A 25,393-nucleotide genomic window follows, 5' to 3' on the forward strand; every position below is an offset into this window, starting at 1 on the left:
TGCGTATACTACCCATCTGTTCTTGAATGTTGTCCACTTTTTTCATTAGAGCCCTAAGCATATTAGTCAGTTGTTTTAAATCCCCAGCATGGTAATTCCAACATCTTTGCCATTTATAAGTCTGGTTCTGAAACTTACTCTGTCCAAGTTGTGTTTGTTGTTTTGTTTTGGTTTGTTGTTGTTGTTGTTGTTTTGGTCTTTTGGTTTGACTTGTAGTTTTATGCGGAAAGCCAGACATGATATCCCAAATAAAAGGGATGGAAGAAAATAGGTCTCATGTGTGAGGCTTTATGTTTATTTGGTTTGGAACTAGGCTGTGTTCACTCTTTACAGTAGCTACAGGTTGTTAGAGATAAATTTCCTCTGGTGTTCTTATTTTTATCTCCCCTTTTGTCTTTGTATTTCCCCAGAGACTTTTAAAATAAGGTCTGAGGTGTACAGTTCTTTCATTTGTAATCCCGTTATTATGCAGGAGCCCTACTGATATGGTGGTAAGGTATTAGGGGAAGGGAAGCATTCTATAGTCCTATGATTAGGTGTCAATCTTTTAATGAGTCCATGGGCTTTGACCTTCACAAGTGCTTCTCCACTGGTGAATTTCCCCCACCCACTTAGTTCAGCAGACAGGCTAAAGGGCTGGCCTTGGATATTTCCCTTCCCTGGGTCAGTTAGGCTCTGGTTAGTTTTCTCCTGAGGGTAGTCCACGCTAAGGAGAACATAATGCTCTAGGTATATTTTTAATATAACTACTTTTCTGGTCTTCCTGCTGGAAGCACAAAAGAATTTTTCTTCACTCTTTACTGTGGGGGACCTACACACAGTAGGTAGTTTCCAGTAGTTTCCTGGAAGTAAAACTCACAAAAATGTCAGCCTCCCCACCCCAAAAAAAGTGGCACCCCCTGAAAATTTTAACTCTCAAGTTTGTCTACACAGAGCTTTCACCAATTCATCAATTACTGTTAAGTCTTCCCACCCTGGCTCCATCACTGGGATTCCTTACCCGAGCTTTTGCTTTTGGTAAGTTGTGGCTATCTATATCCACCTGTTTGTCCAGTATTGCAGGTAGCACTGAGCCCTATGAATTCCATTTTCTTATGGATCTAAGAAGAGTCAATGATTTGCAGTTTGTTCAGTTTTTTCTTGTAAGGTTGGGAGTTTTAACTCCCAAGGTCCTTCCATGCTGTACCAGAATACCGTTGTCTCCTGTTTAGGAACAAATCTATGAAGGAAGCAGGAGGATTTGCAGGCAAGAATATTTGCACAAGGGGACAATTGGTTTCCTTACTAAGATTAGACCACATGCCCAGACCAAGGGCCTTCCTGGTTAGGGCATGAAAACAATGCAAGCATCCTCTTCTCCAGGAAGCCTACAGGACAACTATAGGCTGACCAAAACCCCTCCCCTAAAACCTGTGCAGACCTCTATCATTGCACTTCTGTCATAAATTAAGAATCAATCTCTCAGGCAGCCCGGGTGGCCCAGCGGTTTAGTGTCGCCTTCAGCCCAGAGCCTGATCCTGGAGACCCAGGATCAAGTCCCACGTCTGGCTCCCTGCATGGAGCCTGCTTCTCCCTCAGCCTGTGTCTCTGCCTCTCTCTCTCTCTGTGTCTCTCATGAATAAATAAAAATATTTTTAAAAAAGAATCTCTTTCTCTCTCTCATTCATCATCAGAGGTCTAATGCCAGAATCAGATCCAAGAGAAAAGCCCAAGCTTGAGTGGAAATATTTCTAAACCAATTCCCAAACAGAGGTACATCAAGGCCCAAACAGAGGTATGAGGACCAAGAAACGTAAGACCATCAGAACAAGCTAAGTGGAGATATCCAGACAACCTCCCCAGGGAGACAACACAGAGGGTGGAATACTTATCTGCTACAAATCTATATTTTAGGGGTAGGTGGGGTTTAGGACAGGGTGGAAACTTGCAAAATGTAATAAAACTATCTCTGGAGCAGTCTGTGATTCCTCACAGCATGGAGCTAACAACATAAAGCTGCCTCACCTGCACTGATCCTTAGCCCAGAGCACAATTATTGGGCAGCACGATGAACAAGTGATTGGCCCACAGCTCTTGCATCAATTTACTCCTGTCCTCCTCTCTCTGGAGAGTCAGAAGCAGACTTTCCTAACCTAGGCAAGTGCTCCATCAAGGGGATTCAGAGACTTCAGCACTAACAAGATCCATCTGTCTTGGAACCAGACAATGAACCATCGAAGCAGGACAAGTGTAGAGCCCAGCCAGGAAGCTGAGAGTCCAGGCAGGTCCCAGCTGCCCATGGGGTGGACCCGAGGGATAAGCACCAGGCAGTGCATATCACAGATGCCCTCAGAAACAGAGACCAAGGGCACGGAAGAAGTGTTTCAACAGCAAGCAGACTTTAATCCAGGGTGTAAAGCCAGGGTAACCCCAGCCTCTTCGGTTACATTAGCTTCTCTTTTCTCCTCAGGACATAGGCAGGAAGGAGGCCTGTTTTCTAACGAGAACCTAGAAGAACCTAGAAATCAGTCTCCATCCCCAAGCTTTATTACGTAAACTAGTTCAGATCTCTCTCACTCTGGTTGGGTTGCAATTTGTTTTCAAGCATTTTCCTCCCTTGAAAATAGGAGTCTTCTCACATTCATCATCTCTTGAGTCACCTTGGAATTAAGCTGCCTCTATACTAGCTGTTTCCTCTGCCTAGAACACCCTTCAGAAGGTATCTGCATGGCTAGCTCCTTTATCCTTCAGATCTTCACTGATACCATCTACCCTGACAACGCTCTGCTACAGTCTGCTCCCTCTACCAACCCCTAGCATTCCCAGTCTCCCGCACTTTGTTCTGTACTTTTCTGTAACTCTTATTATCAACTTCTCTGTCTTTGCTTCTTCTGCAGTTTGAATATAATATACCTATTGTAACATATAACTTAGGAATTGGCTGCATCTTAGTATCACTAAAATATAAAGCTCCATAAGATCAGGGACTTTTGTATAGTCACTGATATCCCAAGTGCAGAGAAATGGGACACAAAAGGCATTCAATAAATGAGTGTGTGTGAATGAGAAGCAAAACCTAGTTCAGGTCACACCCTGTCACTTACTAGCCAGCTGTGTGCCTTAGGCAGTTTGCTTTCCTTTCTGCTCCAGTTTCTCAATTTATGAGACTGGGGTCCAAGCATTCACCTTGCTGGATTATGCCGGTGAAGTGCCTGGCAGGGTGCCTGGTTAGCTCATAAACGGGTCGGTCAATTGACATAATTACTCTCTCTCTCAAACTCTTCCCCTCCCATCTGTTATATGTACCCTTTACTCAGGGGCATCACTAGGGCCATTGATGCAGGACTGTGATGAGGGCACAAGGCCAAGAAAAACTCAAGAGATCCCTCTTTCCTGTACCAACTTAGCTGACTTGAAGGCAGCTAGCCTCAGGCTCTCCAACCCCCACACCCCAGTTACATGGCAGCAGAGGATCTGGAACCAATCTGGCCCTGTGAGAAATATGAGCCCTCTTTGACCTACTATACCACATTGGACGCCCTCTGACCACCAGGAATCAAGCCCACAATCAGGAAGGGACTCAGAGCTCACCAGGACCTCACAGATGTCTGGAGAGGATTGAGCCACCATGTGCACGGAAACATCTCCTACTGCCTGGCACCTGTGGAGTAAAAAAAAAGAATGGTAGGGAATGGGTTCCTCAGTCAGAGGTTAGGGTCACAGACTCTGGAAGAAGCCTGAATTCATGTCCTGCTTCCACTACTCAATAGGTGTGGATTCTTTGGTTTCCTAAGGTCTCCAAGCTTTAGTATGCTTAGCTGTAAAATGAAGAAATTAATAGTGCCCACCTCACTGGATTGCTATGCGATAAAGTGAGACATGTTTTATGAAGTGCCTTAGCACATTGCCTGGCACCCAACTTTAGTAATGATCACTAATTCACTTTCAAAGCCCTTTAAACACCATATGAGTTCTATGGGACCACCTTGCCAGCAGTGGCTTTGGCCAGTAGGAACCATGGCTGTAAGGTAGGAAGAAGTGAAACATAACCATGACTTCAGGTTGGTTCAGATCAACCAGCCAGAGAAGGGACAGTTTTCTCTAAAATCTGAAATTATAATCCTTTCTAACAGCCTGCCAAACAAAATTTATTCTGTAAATTATAATCTTCAACTGGTGGCTAGAACTTAGTGGTGTATATATTCATTGTGTGTGTATATCATAAATCAAGAAACACAATTTATTTAGATCTTTATTCCCGCAACAAATGTTTACTAGACACCTACGCTGTACAGTGCCTTCTGCTAGGTATTTCTGCAATGGGATACAGCCTCTGTTCTCAAGCAGCACACAGGTTATGGAGGAGATGGGCACGCAACCAATCCCAATAGGTTTGGCACAGCTTCTTACCAGAAATAATAAAAGCTCAGCCGAAGGGCAATTAACTCTGGAAAGGGAGTTCAGAAAAATCTTCTCAGAAGAAAGAAGTTTTCACCCTGTTTTTCAGAGATTCCACCCAGAGTTAGGGAACCCGATGAGGAAGGCCAGGAACCTAGTTTTATAGCTGTATTAATCATATCTTTTATTTTCTGTATTCTGATACTTGGACATCTAGGGACTTGTTACCCTTAAAAGGATTGTCCCTCTCAAGGTCAGCCAATTTCTAAAGATGGTAAACAATCTGCCAGTAAATGTGCCTTTAAAAAGGAAGCAGACCATTCTGGGGCCATTCTCCCAACCACCTCTTTTATGAGGCTCTATCGGTCTAATTACCCCCGGGCCAGCTACTAGACAACCAGGGACAGCCTCTATGCCCCCAAGCCCACTGAAATTATTCAAACTGTGCAATCCTAAACCTGCTTACCCTGCCTTGCCTGTTCCTTCTCATGGAAACTACAATAAGGACTCTGGTCCAGTTTCCCCTCCTCCCTGGTGCTTTCCAGTGTGGCACCCATGGTGTGGCATGCCCCTGCCTTTGCATCTGTAAATATATAAAAAATTATCTTTTTGATGGCAATTGTTTTCCGATTAATTGGCCCTACCATACTTAAATAGTAATAAAACCGATATTAAAACAATAACCAGAAATTCCTTACCCTGGATCCTCCAGAAGAGTAGCAGGGTGAGGCAAACAATTATCTAACAACTAGTTCCCTTTTGCCCTAACACACTGGTCAGTAAGTTCTTAGAAGAAAGGGACTATAAACAACTCCATCCCCTCTCTATAGCACTAGGAGTAATGGCCCAATAAATATCCTCAGAAAACTCACAGTTGAAGGCAGAGACAGACATATAAGTCAGCAATGATAATTTACTCTATAAATACTCTCTAATGGAGTTGTGAAAAAGAGTGGGACAGAGGAAGAAATAACATCTGAATATGGTTTGGAAATTCAGGAAGGTTTCATAGAGCCTTTGGTTAGGACTTAGCAGATGAATAGGACTTTGCCAGGCAGCCAAACGGAGCATAGTACTGCAGTAGGGAGAGGTAGGTAGAAAGCATTCTAGACACAGACACAGTCAAAGGGGAAAGCAAGGCACATTCTAGTAACTCCTCTCCAAACCCAGGAGAAAGTTACCTTTCTCTTAGGTGGAGGATAAAACTGTCCCTGATTTTTCTCACAATTTAAAAATCTAGCCCAGTGGCTTTCACTAAGGTACTCAAAGATTTGTCAAATGAGTATTTAGGCCTTAAAAGGAATTAAACAACTGTGTTCAATATTAGTTGCTGCTAAATAATATTCAGTTCAATTAATAAATTTTATTTATTTATTTATTTATTTATTTATTTATTTATTTATTTATTTTATTCAGAGAGAGAGAGAGAGAGGCAGAGGGAGAAGCAGGCTCCATGCAGGAAGCCCGACGTGGGACTCAATCCTGGGTCTCCAGGATCACACCCCGGACTGCAGGCGGCACTAAACCACTGTGCCACCGGGGCTTCCCAATAAACTGTTTTTTTTTTAATAATAAATGCCAATTACCTAATATTATACAAGTTTTAAAATATTAGCTACTAAATACATAGCTAGACTAATCAAACAGATGGTTGAATCTATAGACCCTCTCTCTTCTTCTTGAGCCATTTAAGAACCTTCAAAAAAAGTTTATTCTCCAGCAGTCCATGGTTGAGTGTGCCATACTATCTTCCCTCTCTTAAAAATACTCCAGGTAAAGGTTGGGATAGACACCATATATTTTACTTTCTACCAGATGGCTAGGGAATCTGTGCAGTATTAATTTGGATTGGGTCTTTACATTCTATATACAGTCACACATACATGATTTCAAGCAAGCAGCCAGGCAGTGGGCAAGAAAAGCCACGTCTACAAGAAAAGCCAAGTCTACATGAAGATAAAGGTTCTCTATTTCTTCTGTAGAAACCCAAATCCTGAGATTAGAATTACAATGGGTGCTCAAGAAGTAGAAGGTATATAGGGGGCTGGAGAATCTGAGAGGTTGGGAAAGGAACTAGAGGCTCTCAAGGAGTAGGCATTGGGGTCCTGCTTCCCAGTGTTCGGGGGTGACATGGTACATGGAGTTGGATCTCTGACACCCAGCTTCCAGGCCCCACCCAAGATTCCAGGGACATAAGGAAACAACCAAGCTATTAGACTTAATGGGACCACCAGGACTGGGCAGTGGCTGTTTCATAAATAATCTGATACCTGGAACTGCTTTCCTGGTATCTTGATGCCGCATAAGATCTGGATTCCTTTGCAATCTCAAGAGTTTGGGGGAGACCACCAGCTAGACAGATGGTGCTGGGGACCTTGATAACAGAATTAAACTAAAGGAAAACAAAGACATGCAATATTTCCTGCATATATTAATCTATAGATTAAAGAATCACACCAACTATACATCTTCCGCTTGATTCCACAGGACAGTCAAGCTAAGAAGGCTCTAGGCCAATAAGAGCTAGTATGCCAATAAGCATCCATTCATCTGGGAAAAAGAAAATACGCTTATCCTCTGGGTCCACTACCAGATAGCTCAGAAAAAAAGGGCTTCTTTCCCTTTGTATTCCTAATAGGAAATGAAGAGACAAAAATACAGAAAGCAAGAGCAGGTTCTGTATTGCAGCTGGGGAAGAGACAGGAAGAAGAATGAATCCACCAGCTCAGGGAAGGAAGGAACCAAAATGTTAGTGGAGGGGTGCCTAGTGGCTCAGTCTATTAAGTGTCTGCCTTTGGCTGAGATCAGGATCCCAGGGTCCTGAGATTGAGTTCTGCATCTGGCTCCCTGCTCAGTGGGGAGTCTGCTTCTCCCTCTCCCTTTGCCACCTCCCCCCCAACTTGTGCTCTCTTTCTCTAATAAATGTAAAGAAATCTTTTTTAAAAATGTCAGTGAGGAACTGAATGACCCAGCATTACTCCTTTCAGCACATAACAGTCCCAGCTGAACTCTCATTGGATTTGTCCTGGGTGGAGCAAAATCAGATCCCTTTAAATACACAGGACCCAAAGCTCTCTGTATAAAATGTGCCTCTTATATAAAGAATCTGACTGAGTCTTTAGGGGAACAACTATTCCAGGTGGTGGGAGCTAAGAATAGGTGTGTACATATCTCCAAATGATTCCAAACTGTGGCTCTGTTTGGTCCTATGTCTGTACAATCACAACCTTTGGTTGTATTTGGGTAGCCTGGTGAAACAGGAGAACAGGTTCCCTTTGTAGGGGAGAACATGATGGAATTCTACCTTCAGGAGACTTGGACTTGCTAACCCTTCTAGGTTATTAAACCTCACTTCAAATCCACCTGGTATAGGGACACCTGGGTGGCTCAGTCAGTTAAGCATCTGACTCTTGGTTTTTGCTCAAGTTAAGATCTCAGGGTCTTGAGGTCAAGTCCCTGTCCAGGCTCTGTACTCAGCAGGGAGTCTGCTTGAGGACTTTCCCCCTCTGCCCCTCTCCCTACTCACACATTCTCTCTCTAACAAATATATCTTTTTTAAAAATCTATCTGAGGGGATCCCTGGGTGGCTCAGCGGTTTGACGCCTGCCTTTGGCCCAGGGCGCGATCCTGGAGTCCCGGGATCAAGTCCCACGTCGGGCTCTCGGCATGGAGCCTGCTTCTTCCTCCTCTCTCTCTTCTATGTCTATCATAAATAAATAAATCTTTAAAAAAAAATCCATCTGATACAGGTATGACTAGAATGAAGAGCAGAAGACAAAGTTTAGCTGCAACTCTTTTAGAACTCTAATTCCAGAATATGTCCACTAGATATCAGTTATTTAGAGAACTATTTCAGCATAAAAGAGGCCTCATCCCTTGACTCTATTCCCAACTCACCATCACATTCCAACAGAAACTGGAAATATAGTTTCCAGTATACATAAAGCTGAATGGAGGGAACTTTATTCCTCCTCTGGTTTGGAGAATCTCCCTCTCCTTGTCACTTCTGCCCATGTAGAGAGGTTTAGAAGTGAGAAAACAAGAAGCTATTTTTTTTTAAGATTTTATTTATTTATTTGAGAGAGAGAGAGAGCACAGCAGGTGGAGTAGGAGGCAGAGGGAGAAGCAGGCTCCTTGAGGAGCAGGGAGCCCAATGTGGGGCTTGATCCCAGGACTCTGACATCATGACCTGAATTAAAGGCAGATGTTTTACAGACTGAGCCACCCAGGTGGTTCAATAAGAAACTCTTAGGGGATCCCTGGGTGGCTTAGCAGTTTGGCGCCTGCCTTTGGCCCAGGGAGCGAACCTGGAGTCCCAGTCCCGGCATGGAGCCTGCTTCTCCTTCCTGCTGTGTCTCTGCCTCTCTCTCTCTCTCTTTCTATCATAAATAAATAAATCTTAAAAAAAAGAAAAGAAAAAAAAATCCTATCACTTTCCTAAAAAAAAGTTTAAGAGAAAGAGATCTGGAACCTGTGCCCCACATTTAAGATCCATATGGTCTAAATTCTCGGTTTGGAACCTTTAGAGAAGTATACCTACGTTTTCCTTTTTACTTCTTTCCTTCATGACAGGTGTCTGGGCATATTGTCAGTCACAAAAGTGACTAACCAAAAATGCTACTGACATTCCAGCTTCCTAGACCTATGACTCTCTGCCAGTAATTTCTAAGAGGAATATAGAGCTACTTTCTATTTTATCATATGCCTTATTCAAGAAGATCTCCTGTTCTCTACAAACTGGACATGAAACTTTTTTTTCTTACAAGGGAAAGAATGGTCCTTGACTTGTCTAATGTTGGGAAGAATTTTAAGGGCTAGCATATTCCAGATACTTACAATACTTTAATTCTAATATACCCTCATTCCAGAAAGTGTTTCCCAAAGTTTGTTCCATTGAATAATAGTTTTTCTAAATTTTTTAAAGATTTTATTTATTTATTCATTAGAATACACAGAGAGGAGAAAGAGAGAGAGGCAGAGACACAGGCAGAAGGAGAAGCAAGCTCCATGCAGGAAGCCTGACATGGTATTCGATCCCGAGTCTCCAGGATCATACCCTGGGCTGAAGGCGGCGCTAAACCACTGAGCCACCGGGGCTGCCCTTTTCTAAAATGTTTAGTGAATAAAATAGTCAAATAATTTTGTAAAAATATGTATATTCTGAAAATATCTCCCTCTTGGAGATTTATGTTCCTTAGTATATTCAAGGTGCTGAGAAGTCATGAAGTAAAGAAATCTGTCCATCTGCTTTTTCAAATATATATGACTCAATAACCCCCCCTTTTCACTTAAGACCCATTAACATTCACCACTTTCTTAGGGAAGGCTCTCCTTGGCAACATAGGAGCATCTGGTTTCCTAATTGTTACAATTAGCATCAATCAGTAACTCTAATCTCTTTTAAGGAAATAATCCAAGATTGGAAAAAAAAAACTCATATATGAGAAGTTAATTGCAATGTTGTTTGAAATAGCAAAAACCTGGAAACAATTAAAATAGGGATTGAGGGCAGCCCTGGTGGCACAGTGGTTTAGCGCCGCCTGCAGCCCGGGGTGTGATCCTGGGGCCCCGGGATCGAGACCCACGTCAGGCTTCCTGCATGGAGCCTGCTTCTCTCTGCCTCTCTCTCTCTGAATAAATAAATAAATCTTAAAAAAAAAAATAGGGATTGAGAAAATACGTAATAATGCAACCATGTCAGAATATCATATAGCCACTAACAATATTTATGAAGTTTTTTTTATTTTTTATTTATTTATTTTTTATTTATGAGAGTCACACAGAGAGAGAGAGAGAGAGGCAGAGACATAGGCAGAGGGATAAGCAGGCTCCATGCACTGGGACCCCGACGTGGGATTCGATCCCGGGTCTCCAGGATCGCGCCCTGGGCCAAAGGCAGGCGCCAAACCGCTGCACCACCCAGGGATCCCCTATTTATGAAGAATTCTTAAAGCCTGTGAAACTCATTAAACTATACATTAAATATATGTAATTTTTAATGCATCAATTACATTTCAATGCTGTTAAAAAACAAACACCCTGAGAGGGACTCCTGGGTACCTCAACAGTTGAGCATCTACCTTTGGCTCAGGGCCTGATCCTGGATCCCAGGATGGAGGCCCACATCGGACTTCCGATGAAGAGCCTACTTCTTCCTCTGCCTGTGTCTCTGCCTCTCTCTATCTTTGTGTCTCTCATTAATAAATAAATAAGATCTTAAAAACCCTATGAAAATGTAATATGTCAGGTGAGACACTGTATGTACCACATGTTTTCAGCTACCTGCAAAATATGCATAGAAAAAATATATTATTTATATGTCTTCTGGGTCTGGTAATATTGTGCACTATAGCTCCTGAAGCTCTTCTGCTATATAATATCTAAAAACACTTGATATAATATTTTTAAGGCCTTACTTTTAGGTGGCTTGATGAGCCTGAAAGAAAGCAAGAAAAGGCCAATGAAATTAGGAAGTTGGTAAAGTTGGGGAACAGTGAGCTTTTAGGAGGCTGAAAACCTTGGAGTATTGTAGAATAGTCTACAATGATAATTCTCAGCAGAGAAGGCATTGATCCCCGGGGGAAATTATGAAGTAAGTGGGGCATTTTTGATTATCACAATTAGAGGCCACTGTTGGTATTTGACAGGTGAGGGGTCAAGAACACTAGACATCCTGAAAAGTACAGGGCAGTTCCTCACACCGAACAATTATCTTACACCCCCCTCATGACTTTCAAAGGAATCTCTGGCCATTGATATAGGTGAAACATGTGCTTACAATCATTTAAGCCTAGAGCCTAACCATGTTTTACATGATTTTAATACATACAGAACTTTTCAGGAATTCAATCACTGTGTAAATCAAGGGAAAACTAAACTTTTTAAAAAGATTTTATTTATTTATTCATGAGAGAGAGAGAGAGAGGCAGAGACACAGGCAGAGGGCAAAGCAGGCTCCATGCAGAGAGCCTGACGTGGGACTCGATTCCTGGACTCCAGGATCACACCCCGGGCTGAAGGTGGCGCTAAACCACTGAGCCACCCAGGCTGCCCCCAAAACTAAACTGTTTTATTTGGAGATTTGTCAAGAATTGCTCATCATTTTGGAAAATGACATTGCCAATGGCATTGCCAGCATGGTATTCAAGTCACTAATACACCATATACAAATCAGCTGGCATACCTAGGGTTTACAAATTTGGTGAATCTATGTATAGGAAGGTGAGCACTTGATTGCTTTGTTGTCTTCTAGTATGGTGGAATTTGAGCATTTATATATTAAAATACTTAAAATTTTATTACCAACTAGTTTTCCACTATTTCTTTACATCACATTTATGATATTATATATTGATTTTGGTTGAAATAGTGTGGAATCATAGTTGTCTACAGATTTCATTCCAATGATCTAAAGGAGACATTACAAAGTATTTGTTATGGGCACATTCAGTCTGATGGGATTGAAAAATCACTGTAGTATATAATCCCCACAAATTGTCTTTCTTATTGAACACTAAGACAGAAATTTTTGCCTATGCAGCCTATGTGCCATAGTTTTTATAAATATTATTAGTGTACACAGGTTATTTCTAATGTTGTGATATTAGAAACAATGTAATAACATCTTCCTAAGGCATCTTTGTGCACATGTACAAGTATTTCTCAGGAATAGATACTGAGAGGTGAAACTGCTAAATCAAGAGTTGGTTTCTTCTAACTTTTAGAAGGTACTGTCAAATTTCCTTCTAAAAATGCATACCAACTTACACTCTCACCAATATTGTATAAAATAACCTTTTTCCCACATGCGTTTCTTCCCAACACTTAAATTTTTCAATCTTTTCAATATTTGTAAATCTTTGGAAAATTGTTTTCATGTTAAGTTGCATTTTCCTAACACTAGTCAAGTTGAATAAACATCTTTCCAAAAGCTTCTGAGCCACTCTATTGCCTCAGTTAACTGGGAATTCACATCTTTTGTCCATTTTTTTCTTTTTGATTGACTTGTAGGAGTTCTTCATATACTCTGACTATAAATTATTTAACACATATGTTGGAGATTTTCTCCTATCTTTTAATTTTGGTCATACAGAAGTTTCAAATTTTGATATATTCAAACTTATCACTGCTTTCTTTTATTGTTTCATTGTTTTTGATCTTTTTAAAGAAGCTTTACCCTACACATCCAAGTATCATTTTCAATGGCCACATAATATTCCAGTGTATGGATGCAACATGATTTATGAAATTCTCACTATTGGAAATTTAGGTTGGTCCATCCTTTACTAATATAAACAATGCTATGAAAAACAATTAAGTGTTCAACTTGAGATTTCTAACAGTGTTAATGTTTCTTGAATGAGGGAAGGAAGAAAGAAAGGCAGGAAGCTTTTTCCACGCTCACATATATTGAAAAATGCAGCCCAATGTCAACCAAATTATGGGAGAATTAGCTCTAATTCTACTTCTCCTTTGCCCATCTAATCAAGAGTTAACTCCGCTTGCAAAGTCTAGGGATGGAAGTAAAGCTTTATCCTCCCCCTAACACTGCCCTTCCCCAGGGTGCCACACTACCTCAGATATGCTTTTACTCACATACCTGAGTCTGCCTTATTATCATTATTCAGTTGTTGGGTGCCATTTTGCTTGGTGAGTCTTCAAGGGTTATATCAGAGAAGATGGTGGACGGGCCTCAGAAGATGAGGCAGGGGGAAGAGAAGTGTCATACTGAGAAGGCTGAGGTACCACATATTTGCCAGACCCAACTCTATTTCTAGCAAGTGGAACTTCATATCTTGGAGGTGGGGCTTCATTTGCAGCTGGGAGGACTTCATTTCTAGATGCTGAAGCTTCATTCCCAGCTGGTAGAGCTCCATATCCTGCAGGCGGGATTCCATATACTCCAGGTGGTTGTCCGTATCCTCCCTGTGGGGGTCCATATCCCACCTGTGGGGGTCCATATCCCACCAGTGGGGGTCTGTATCCTGCCTGCGAGGGTCCATATCCTGCCTGTGAGGGTCCATATCCCACCTCTGGGGGTCCATATCCTGCCTGTGGGGGTCCATAGACAACAAATGGGTATGCTGGGAGGAAAAAAAAATTCAGTTACTTCTTTTTTAGAGTGGACAAAGAATAGGTAAGGAGGAAAAAGCAAACTGACACAGGAATAGAATTCAGGCAGAATAATGCTAAAACCAGATCCTTCAGCCACTACCAGGTGAAGGCTTTATCATTTCCTGTTGTAGAGGGGTTCAAATTAAAAGAAAAATAACCCTACAGTTATATCTCTACATTACTTATATTTGTGCTCAAATATATATGTTACCTAACAAATTTTGTTTATGAAGAAAGTAATATGAGAAATATGTATTTGGGAAATAGAAAAAAGATGAACTTTAAAAGTCATCTATAATTCCACTTTCAGAGACAAAAACTTAATATTTTTGTGTATTTCTTTGTAGGATCTGTTAATATTTTTATATAATCATGATCATAACACCCATGTATTTTTTTATCTGGCTCTTTTCATCTAACATTATAAAAAATTTCTTTGTATTATTAACATATTTCATACACTAAAGCTAGACAATATTTTATCATATGGATAGGTGCTACTTAATTCCCCTGCTATAGGAGAGTATGTTGTTCCCAACTTTTTTTTTTTTTTTAAGATTTTATTTATTTGAGAGAGACAGTGAGAGCACTTGAGAGCTTGAGCACAGGAGGGGGTCAGGGGCAGAGAGAGAGGGAGGAAGTCTTGAGTGGAAGCCAAGGCTGGGCTCTATCCTAGGACCCTGAGATCACCACCTAAGCCTAAACCAAGGGTCTGACACTTAACTGTGCCCCCGAGGCACCTGTTTCCAACTTTCTAATTCAGATTACAACAAACCTGGGCTTTACTTATTTCCTTAGCTACATTCCCAAAGTGGTTTAACTGAGTCAACGAATGGACAACTATCAAGCCATTTTGTGGTAATCCATATTTATATTTGGGCTAATTAGAAAAAACTTTAAAAGGATAGTCTTAAAGATTCTCAAAAAACTAAAAGAAAATGCGGAGGAAGTAAAGAAAATGATGTGTGCACCAAACACAAATCTCAGTAGAGGTGGAAAACATAACAAGAAACCAAAAAGACATTCTGGAGCTGAATTGTACAGTAAGTGAAATTAAAAATTCACTACAGGGATTCAAATTTAGATTTGAGTAGGCAGAAGAATGAATCCATCAACTCAAAGATAGGACAACGGAAACAGTAGAGATTGAGGAACAGAGAGGCGGAAACAACACTGAAGAAAAGTGAACAGAACTTGAGGGACCTGTGGAATACCATCAAGCAGACCGACATACCACTGTGGAAGTCCTAGAAGGAGTAGAAAAAAGGACAGGGCAAATATCTGAGGAAATAATGGCTGTAAACTTCCCAAATTTGATGAAAAACAGGAATATAAACATCCAGGAAGCTCAATGAACTTCAAGTAAGATGAAGTTAAAGAAACACACACTGAGGGATGCCTGAGTGGCTTCAGCGGTTGGGCGCCTACCTTCGGCTCAGGTCATGATCCCGGGATCTGGGGTTGGGTCCTGCATCGGGCTCCCTGTGGGGAGCCTGCTTCTCCCTCTGCCTGTGTCTCTGCCTCTCTCTCTGTCTGTGTCTCTCATGAATAAATAAATAAATATTAAAAAAAAAAAAGAAACACACACTGAGGTACATTCTAATCAAATTTTCAAAATACAGAATCTTGAAAACAGCAAGAGAGAAGTGAATCATCACATACAAGGGATCCTCAATGAGATAATTAGCAGATTTCCCAACAGAAACTTTAGAGGCCAGAAATAAACTGTCAAACAAGAATCCTCCATTTGGCCAAATTCCTTCAAAAGTGAGGGAGAAATCAAGATGTTTCCAGATAAACAAAAGCTGAAGGAGTTCATTTTTGCAGGGCAAGAAAATACTTAAGGAAATCCTGCAGGGTGAAGTGAAAGGACACCAGACAGTTAATGTGCAGTCATGTAAAGAAATAAAGATCTCAGTAAAGGTAAATCACTGGACAATTATGAAAGCTAATATTATTCTAACAATGGCTTGTAATTCCATTTTTTTTTTGTTTTCTACATAGTTTAAGAGACTAATGCATTTATTTATTTTAAAGATTTTATTTATTGATTAGAGAGAATGTGCAAGTGGGGAGGAGCAGAAGGGGAAAGGGAAGGAGGAGGAAAGAATCTGAAGACGACTCTGAGGTGAGGGGATCCCTGGGTGGCTCAGCGGTTTGGCACCTGCCTTCGGCCCAGGGCGTGATCCTAGAGTCCCGGGATTGAGTCCCACGTTGGGCTCCCTGCATGGAGCCTGCTTCTCCCCTGCCTGTGTCTCTGCCTCTCTCTCTCTTTCTCTCCCTGTGTCTCTCATGAATGAATAAATAAAATCTTAAAAAAAAAAAAAAAAAAACTCTGAGCTGAGCACAGAGCCCTACATGGCACGATCTTAGCTCAGAGATCACAACTTGAGCTGAAACCAAGAGTCAGAGGCTTAATCAACTGAGTCACCCAGGTGCCTCTAAGAGACAAGTGTGCATTTAAAAGAATTATTAGATAATGTTTTTAGGCACCCAACTATAAAGATGTAATTTTGTGACATCAGTTGTATACAAAACAAAAAGCTGATAGACACATATGTCATGTTCCAAGGAGACCCCAAGAAAGGGCTGCATTTGGGGGCCTGCTGACAGCCTTTTAGGAGACCCTTTGTAGCCCACCAATAGGCTATGGACCACGTTTGAGAATCACTGCAGAGAGGCACAACTGTTAAAGGGTACATAAAGCTGGAGTCCTCAGTGAGATTGAAGGGCATGGCTCAAGCATGATGGCTATGCCTGTGTGACATGGGAAGGGGGAGGTGGGCAAGAGCACACTTTTTCTGCTCAGGCTATAAGCAGGAAGTCACTGTTCCCACTAACAGGAGTTTCCCAGGTACGCTCCATATGTATACCTTCCAGTTAAAAGTATGCCTGAAATTGAATCCCAGTCCCTTGCTGCCCTGCCACTGGGCTTCAGTCTAGAAAGAAGACATGGACTCAACCACTTTCCAATTCCCCAAAACCTCTCCTGTTTCTCCTGCAACAGAGTTGGAGACAAACCAGCAATGAATGCATCTCTGAGCCCCTGGCATACTTTTCTACCTCCCAAGAAGAACTTCCCTGGCATCCTTACCTGGACAAGGCATCTGTGGGGTGCACATCACACCCCCCTGCCCAGTAATTACATACAGTCCTGGAGTGCTGAACCAGTAATTTACACTTCCAAGTGGAACTCCTCTGGCGGCTGAGAAGACAAGTTTGGCAAAATAGGGATTTTTAAATTCTTTTAAGTCAGATGTACAGCAGCTATCAATCAAATAATTAATAGAGTATTAACCATCATTTTACATGTGTGTCCAACAATGCTCCCAGGATACAAGATAAAAAATATACACCTTCCTTGTCCTGATCTGTATGCTTCTTAAGGGCAGAGATTGTGTCTTATTAGCCTGTGCTTATTCAGGGCCCAGCATGGCACTTACCAAAATAAATATTCAGAAAACATTTCCAAGTGAAGATTCTATCAAGTTGGCATGGTACATCCATTAAAGACCAACATAATGGCAATGTGATACAGAAGAAAGAAAGCACTTCTTGTTTATCCTCCTCTGCATCTCTCTTATAAGGACCCTTGTGATGGCATTTGGGGCACACCTGGGTAATCTCCTCATCTTAAAATCCTTAAGTTAGGGATCCCTGGGTGGCGCAGCAGTTTGGCGCCTGCCTTTGGCCCAGGGCGTGATCCTGGAGACCCAGGATCGAATCCCACATCGGGCTCCCGGTGCATGGAGCCTGCTTCTCCCTCTGCCTGTGTCTCTGCCTCTCTCTCTTTCTCTCTCTGTGACTATCATAAATAAATAAAAAAAAAAAATTAAAAAAAAATCCTTAAGTTAATTACAAACAAGGGAACATTCACAGATTCTGAGCATTAGGACACGGATATATCTTTGGGAGCCATTATCAGCCTATCCCACTAATTTTTGGCCTATGGCATATGACCAGAAGTAATGTACGCTGCTTCCAGCCAGGTCTGGCCCATGCTTCCCAGGTGAAATCTTTACTCTTTCCCTCTTTGCTGGCTATTCAGAGAGGGTGTGGAAGCCATGGGTTAAAGATGGGAGAGACCCTATCACCCTGGGTCCCTGAAGGACTATATGGAACAGAGCCCCCTTTCACCCCTGCTGATTGTCCTTTATATAAGCAGTACTATCTATTGTCTTAAGCTACTGATAATTGGGGGGTTATCTGCTTCAATAACTAGCATTATCTTATCTAATTCACTATAATTCTAAAGTCCTCTTTATCCCTGTTATCCTCCTTTTTAATATCCTATTAGTATCCTTCCCATTTATTTTTTTTTAATTTTCATTTATTTATGATAGTCACAGAGAGAGAGAGAGAGAGGCAAAGACACAGGCAGAGGGAGAAGCAGGCTCCATGCACCGGGAGCCGGATGTGGGATTCAATCCTGGGTCTCCAGGATCATGCCCTGGGCCAAAGACAGGCGCTAAACCGCTGCGCCACCCAAGGATCCCTATCCTTCCCATTTAAATTATTCTATTAACTTATATGTTTGCTTCTTTCTTTCTTTTTTTTTTTTTTAAGATTTTATTTATTTATTCATGAGAGACACACAGAGAGGCAGAGGGAGAAGCAGGCCCGCACAGGGAGTCTGATGCGGAACTTGATCCCAGAACCCCAGGATCATGACCTGAGCCAAAGGCAGACACTCAAACACTGAGCCATTCAGGTGTCCCTGTTTGCTTATTTCTTACATGACTCTTACTAGACTGTAAGTTTAACAAAGGAAAAAAAAAAAAGTTTAACAAAGGAAGGGACTATGTATGCCTTGTTCACTGTTGTGCTTTCTCACTCATCTCGTATAGTGTTTGGCACACAATAGGTACTCCATATATATTTAGTAAAAACACTAATCAAAGAGCTCCAACAAGTCAGCTCTGCAGAGGGGAAGAGACTTCTGCAAAGGGCCAAAGAATCAGATCATGAAGCATGATGGGCAGCTAATTCTAAAGGCCTCAAGGAAGCCCATCTCACAAGCCCTGACTCTTCCGGGGGGGGGGGGGGGTGGAGTGGGGGGTAGACTCCCACACCTAAGGCCAAACATAAGAGCAAATTCAAGACCCAGTATGCAATTATTCTGAGTTCTGCAGACATCTGTAGCAAAGAGGAACTGGACTTCAAGTGTCCCCTGACTCTGGGTTCCACATAACTAAGCTCTGGCTGCCAGGACACCTTGTTATCCAGTGTCATGCTTCTAGATGCTGTCTGCCCTTTGGACAACAAAGAGCTGCTGGCTGGGAACATCATGTGAACCCCTTGGCTTTCATCTTTGCAGTTAAAGGTAACAGTAAAAATTTTTTTGCTTCTCAATTTCCTACATATGGCTTTTCTGCCACCTGTCTTCGTTAGCATTTCTCTCTTAAGACCACCAACAAATTCAAATTTCCACATGCAATGCACATTTTTCAGTCTTCATTTAATCAAACATCTCTGCAGCTGACAGATGACCACTCAGTAATGCTTGAAACTTTCCTTCCTTAATTTCTGGGATAATAAACTCACTCAATTCTCCTCCTACCTTGCTCAGCCCCTTTGCAATCTTCATTATGGTCACCTCTCCCTACCCATCCCTGATAGGTTGAGAACCCTTGGAATACCATCCTTCAGTCATCAAATGAGCCAATCACTCACATGGCTCCAGAGATGACCTGTGCACTGAAGATTTCCATCCAAATCAGTCTCTAGATAAAGCTCATCTTTGGAGTTTTGAGCTGCACATCCACTGGCCTCTACCATTCTGATGTACCTCACATTTAATATGATGCAGGGATTAAGAGTATCCAAAGAATACGTCACTTATATAGTTAGTATTCCTGCCAAAATGCACCACCTGCATCTAGGCATGAGGAAACAGACAAACCCAAATTAAGGGACATTCTATAAAACAATAAACCTGTATTCTCTTTAAAATGTTAATGTCGGGATCCCTGGGAGGTGCAGAGGTTTAGCGCCTGCCTTTGGCCCAGAGCGCGATCCTGAAGACCCGGGATCGAATCCCACGTCGGGCTCCCGGTGCATGGAGCCTGCTTCTCCCTCTGCCTGTGTCTCTGCCTCTCTCTCTCTCTCTCTCTCTCTCTCTGTGACTATCATAAATAAATAAATTAATTAATTTTAAAAAAATAAAATAAAATAAAATGTTAATGTCAGGCAGCCCAGGTGCCTCAGCGGTTTAGCGCCGCCTTCAGCCCAGAGCCTGATCCTGGAGACCAGGAATCGAGTCCCACTTCGGGCTCCCTGCTTCTCCCTCTGCCTGTGTCTCTGCCTCTCTCTCTCTCTCTCTCTCTCTCTCTCTCTCAATCTGTCTCTCATGAATGAATGAATGAATGAATGAATAAATAAATAAATAAATAAATAAAATTTTAATGCCAAGAAAGACAAAGAAAGATTGAGACCAGATTAAAGGAAACCAAAGAAATAGGACAACTAAATTCAACGTGTAATTAGAGCCAATGTGTAATCTAACTGTGTAAATTAGATGCGTAGGAATTAGATCCTGATTGGAAAAAAAGGTATGCTATTAGAATCAGGAACCTAATGGGTTAATCATTTGAATTTGTATATTAAACAATAGCATTGTTTCAATGTTAAAGTTTCTGAATTTGATAAGTAGACTGGGGGTGGATAAGGGAATACCCTTGCTCCTAGGAGATTTACATTCAAATACTTAGGAATGAAGGAAATGATCTTTGTGACTTACTCCCAAAGCAAAGAAAGAATAAGATGAGGTAAATGTGGGAAAGTGTTAATAATGAGTGAATCTAGACAAAGTGTCCATGAGAGTTCGTTGTAATATTCTTGCAACTTTTCCATACATATGATTTTTTTTCAAAATAAAAAGTCTTAAAAAAGAGCAAGAGCAGGTGTAGGGTTCTTTTTTTTTTAAATATTTTATCTATTTATTCATAGACACAAAGAGAGAGAGGCAGAGACACAGGCAGAGGGAGAAGCAGGCTCCATGCAGGGAGCTCGATGTGGGACTCAATCCCGGGTCCCCAGGATCACACCCCAGGCTGCAGGTGGCGCCAAACCGCTGCACCACCAGGGCTGCCCAGGTGTAGGGTTCTGATTCTAGCTCCCACTGTCTACCTGTATAGCCTTGGGAAACTGTATAACTATCACTGATTCAGTTTCCCCTGTTATCAGCTGGGGATAATGATTACATCACAAGTTTTTGTGAAATTACATAAATTGACCCATGTAAAGGGCTTGGAACACTGCCCACTATATGGTAACCATTTAATAAATGTCAGTACTATTGTATCTAAAATTGAACTCATTTCCTCTCTAATTTAGACTGTCTCTTATATTCTAAACCTTGGCTTATAGTATCATGATCCAAGTCAGTCTCCTGAGCTAGAAAAATGCATTCCATCCTTCTGTGTGTCCCCAGAACTTTGTCAATGCCTCTATTACGGCATATTTGAATATGTCTGTCTCAACTAGGTTATGTTCATCTCAACTAGATTGGAGTTGGGGGTAGAGACAAGGGAGAAGGAGAAAGAACATTCCAGATAGAAGAATTTCAGGGCACCTGGCAGGTTCAGTCAGTAGAGCATATGACTCTTGATCTTGGGGTCATGAGTTTGAGACTCATGTTGGGGAGTTTACTTAAAAAATTAAATAAGCAGGGCAGCCCGGGTGGCTCAGCGGTTTAGCGCTGCTTTCAGCCCAGGGCCTGATCCTGCAGACCCGGGATCAAGTCCCATGTCGAGCATGGAGCCTGCTTCTCCCTCTGCCTGTGCCTCTGCCTCTCTCTCGCTCTCTGTGTTTCTCATGAATAAATTAAAAAAAAAATATATATATATATATACATATAAAAAAATTAAATAAATAGGACAGCCTGGGTGGCTCAGTGGTTTAGCGCCACCTTCGGTCCAGGGCATGATCCTGGAGATCCAGGATCAAGTCCCACATCGGGGTCCCTGCGTGAAGCCTGCTTCTCCCTCTGCCTGTGTCTCTGCCTCTCTCTCTCTGTGTCTCTCATGGATAAATAAATAAAATCTTTTTTTTAAAAAATTAAATAAATAAATACATCTACCCAGATAGAACAAATAGCATGAAGGCTCAGACATGAGAGAACAAGGCAGAGAGAAGTCCAGTCAGATTGTAGTACAAAAGGTGAGACAATAGGGGCATGAAATAAGGCTAGATTAAATAAAAACATATCATAAAAGGATTTTTTTTTCAGTAGGGTCTACATTCAACATGAGACATGAACTCACAACCCCTAAATCAGGAGTCACTTGCTCTATCAACTGAGCCAGCCAGGTCCCCCACAAAAGGTTTATTTGTATTCAAAGTCTGAAAGAGTTCTTTGGTACATACACTAGATCAGTGCTGTATGGCTTGACAATACCTCTTCCCTTTTCTCATGGAAGAGGGAACTAAACCTAAGAGAAGTAAAGGCAAACCCAGAGAGGAGAAAAGACAAAAAAGGCATGACAGAGGAAAAAGAGCTCAGGAAACTGGGGCTCCCTGATCTGAAAATGAGACTACTTAATGATATATGAGACTAGCATTTAAATAGACAAAAGATTATCAGGTAAACTTATTTATTTAGGTGTCTGAGTATAGCTCCCAGTAGAGTGTAAACTCCTTTAAGACAAGGAGGGATTGGGACACCTGGGTGGCTCAGGGATTGAGCGTCTGCCTTTGGTTCAGGTTGTGATCTCGAAGTCTTGGGATCGAGTCCTGCAAAGGGCTTCCCACTGGGAGCCTACTTCTCCTTCTGCCTATGTCTCTGCCTCTTTGTGTCTCTCATGAATAAATAAAATCTTAAAAAAAAAAAAAGACAAGGAAGGACTGAATAATCTTGCTCCCAGCATGTGGTATGGTACCCATCCCATAGTAGGGAGGCTCAGGAAATGCCTGCTGAATACATGTGCAGTTACCAACTGCCTGTGCAGTTACCAACTGCCTGACCACAGAGGCCAAAGTCTCAACTGAGTGACAGTCCTACTTCCAATTCCACAGGCCTCAAAACCCCAAGGGTTAATATCTTTATTAGCATTGCTCACCAGCAGAAGCAGCTTTCATCATCAACTGGGCAAATTCGATGGCACCTCCTTTTCTGAAGGATAATTTAAAAGTAGCCTGTCCTTCCCAGCCACCTGGGAAAAGAAACGGCACATACTCACTAAGATGCTGGCACCATTGGTCAGAGAAGGACTGCCCCGGACAAAGAGAGAAGCACTACCCAAAGGAGCAGGGCAGCTTTCTTTGAATTCCAGCATGAGCCAGGTCTGAATCTTAAACCTCTGGAAGCTTTTGAGAAAAAAAGTACACTTTTGAGGGGGATCACTTACCATCTGGAGCTGCCTGAATGATTCCTTTAATGAAGTTGGCAGCAAAAACTGGCTGTTCAATGGTACAGTTACTCATCAGCTCAAATGGCATCATAAAAGAAAACATGGGGTCGTTGACTGCATGTGAAGTCACGAAGATCACCTAGGAGAGGAAAGAAATTTTGGAGGGAATGCAGGTTGTCCATGGATTGAGACACAGGAGAGCAATTCTAAGGTCAAGATTGCTTTGACATCCTGCCCTAATGAAGAACCATCACCTGTTTTCTTTTATATTCCTCAATATGGAAAATCGTAGTGTGAATGTTTGTTTTTTAAAGATTTTATTTATTTATTCATGAGAGACACAGAGAGGGAAAGAGAGAGAGAGGCAGAGACACAGGCAGGGGAGAAGCAGGATCCATGCAGGGAGCCTGACACGGGGACTCGATCCCAGGTCTCCAGGATCAGGCCCTAGGCTGAAGGCAGTGCTAAACCGCTGAGCCACCCGGCCTGCCCAAAAGTGTGAATATTTTAAAACACTTTGAAAATCAATGTTTAAAAAAAAAGAAAAAAAGAAAAAGAAAATCAATGTTTAACCTCACTCCAATTTAGGAAAAACAAATGTGTGGTTAATCAGATCAAAGTAGAAGTAGAATTACCCGGTATGAAGTGAGAAACAGTGTTCCCCTTTTTGTACCATTGAAGAGACTGCATCCCTCTGGTTGCCGTGGGAAGGAGAGGTCCACATCCTGACACTGTGTCAAGACACTGCAGAAAAGAAAGCAGATTAACGACACCATTTAGAAGTTATAGAAAATGACACACATAAAGCTTTTAGCACGGTTCCCAGCCCATAGCAAGAACTCAATAAATGTTAGCTGCTGCTGCTACTACCATTATTTTATCGAAATAGAAAGAAATTTAAATGATCTTACTCCCTGACTATTCACACTTATTCTCCCTTTTTATCATTGGGTTTTGTTTTTTTTTTTAAGATTTTATTTATTTTATTCATGAGAGTCGCAGAGATAGAGACAAGAGAGAGGCAGAGACACAGGTAGAGGGAGAAGCAGGCTCCATACAGGGTGACGTGGGACTCAGCCCAGGTCTCCAGGATCATGCCCTGGGCCGAAGGCAGCGCTAAACTGCTGAGCCACCCAGGCTGCCCACTGGGTTCTTTTTTTAAAGATTCATTTATTTTAGAGACAGAGTGCACGAGCAGGGGGAGGGGCAGAGAGAGAGCAAGAGGAGAAGCGGACTTTCTGCTGAGTGGGGAGCCTAATGTGGGGCTTGACCTTAGGACCCTGAAATCATGACCTGAGCTGAAACCAAGAGTTGGAGGTTTAACTGAGCCACCCAGATGCCCTGGGGTTGTTTTTTTCTTATCAGACTTACCTTCTTCTTAATATTTACTCATTAATTCTTATTCTTCATGTGCAGTAAGTGTAAAACACTGTGGTAATGGAAATGTTTCTCTGACTCTGATAGAGACAGTAAGGAACAGAGTACTCCAGATTCCACTGGCATGCTGTTCCCTCTGCCTGCCATGTTCCCCCTTCACTCTTAACCTGAGAAGCTTGAACTCATCCTCTTCCCACTCACAGAATCCTATCGGGTTTCTTTTCTTTCTTAGTAATTGTTATAATATATATGTGCTTATTTGTTCAATGTTCTAACTAATGATCATTAAAGACAATGTCTTTCCACTAGCCCTAGCATACAGAGGGTACTAATAAATATTTATGGAAAGAATGAATAAGTATTGGGGTACCTGGGGGGCAATGGGTGATGAAAACATGAATACAGATAATAATGCAAGCAGTAATATGACATGTATAACATTAATGGCACAAAAATATCATAGGAATTTAGTGGAAAGAGAGATTAGCTTTGGTTGAAGTGATCAAAAATGACTTTATAGAAAAGTTGTAGTGTGAGTCAATTCTTAAGATATGAATAGTGTTTCAGTAGGCAGAGGTAGAGGTAGAGGACAATCCAGATGGGGAGCAAACAGCATGAATGAGGTGCAAGAGCAGCATTAATGGAGGTACACAGTGGAAAGCAAATTGCACACTTGGGAGCAGCCTATTTGTGTGCATTCATCAAAACAGATGGAAGTGAAGGTGGAAAAATAGTGAGATACAAATGGAAAGCCATTGTGAAACTAGACTTGGAAAAACCATTTAATAGGCATGGAGAAAAAAAAAGAGAGAGAGAAAAGAGAAAAAAACAGGCATGGAGAAACTATGAGCTGCAGCTGTCTCAGCAGGCTAGTCACATGATCAAGGAGATGGTGGTATATCAGAGGTATCACTTTAAGAATCCCTAAGGGGTGCTGTACTGGCTCAGTCAGTAGAGCATGGAGGTCTTGATTTGGGGGTTCTGAGTTTAAGCCCTATATTGGGTGTGGAGATTTCTTTTTTAAAAAATCCCTAAAATAGCCCTACCTGCAGTGATAAGAACTAGAACTGGGGTGATGGTGTGTTGATAAAAAGGGCTTTTAAAAACACAATGAAAATACAGGATGCCAACAAAAATGTCAGAAAAAACAGGGAACTCCAAGGGCACCTAGGTGA

At 41.8% G+C, this 25,393-nt stretch overlaps 1 protein-coding gene across 7 annotated transcripts in view; it reads right to left on the reverse strand.

Annotated features, from left to right (window-relative positions):
* Nucleotides 1-2,356: 2,356 nt before the first annotated feature.
* Nucleotides 2,357-25,393, reverse strand: part of WBP2NL (WBP2 N-terminal like) — a 34,860-nt gene continuing 11,823 nt past the window's right edge. For 2 of the 7 annotated variants that reach the window (XM_072843706.1, XM_072843708.1), the window contains exons 2-8: nt 23,477-23,585; nt 22,839-22,980; nt 22,551-22,643; nt 16,586-16,696; nt 12,977-13,460; nt 3,571-3,640; nt 2,357-2,487 (exon numbers count right to left, since the gene is read on the reverse strand). In XM_072843706.1, the coding sequence (XP_072699807.1) occupies nt 13,042-13,460; nt 16,586-16,696; nt 22,551-22,643; nt 22,839-22,980; nt 23,477-23,585 (874 nt within the window). In that variant the 3' untranslated portion in view covers nt 2,357-2,487; nt 3,571-3,640; nt 12,977-13,041. Of the gene's footprint in view, nt 2,488-3,570; nt 3,641-4,265; nt 4,427-4,843; nt 4,961-12,976; nt 13,461-16,585; nt 16,697-22,550; nt 22,644-22,838; nt 22,981-23,476; nt 23,586-25,393 lie in introns of those variants that run through there. The other 5 variants (XM_072843709.1, XM_072843710.1, XM_072843707.1 and 2 more) reach the window with 5 other exon arrangements.

The sequence above is a fragment of the Canis lupus genome, chromosome 11, assembly GCF_048164855.1.
Source record: "Canis lupus baileyi chromosome 11, mCanLup2.hap1, whole genome shotgun sequence".
Classification (NCBI taxonomy): domain Eukaryota; kingdom Metazoa; phylum Chordata; class Mammalia; order Carnivora; family Canidae; genus Canis; species Canis lupus.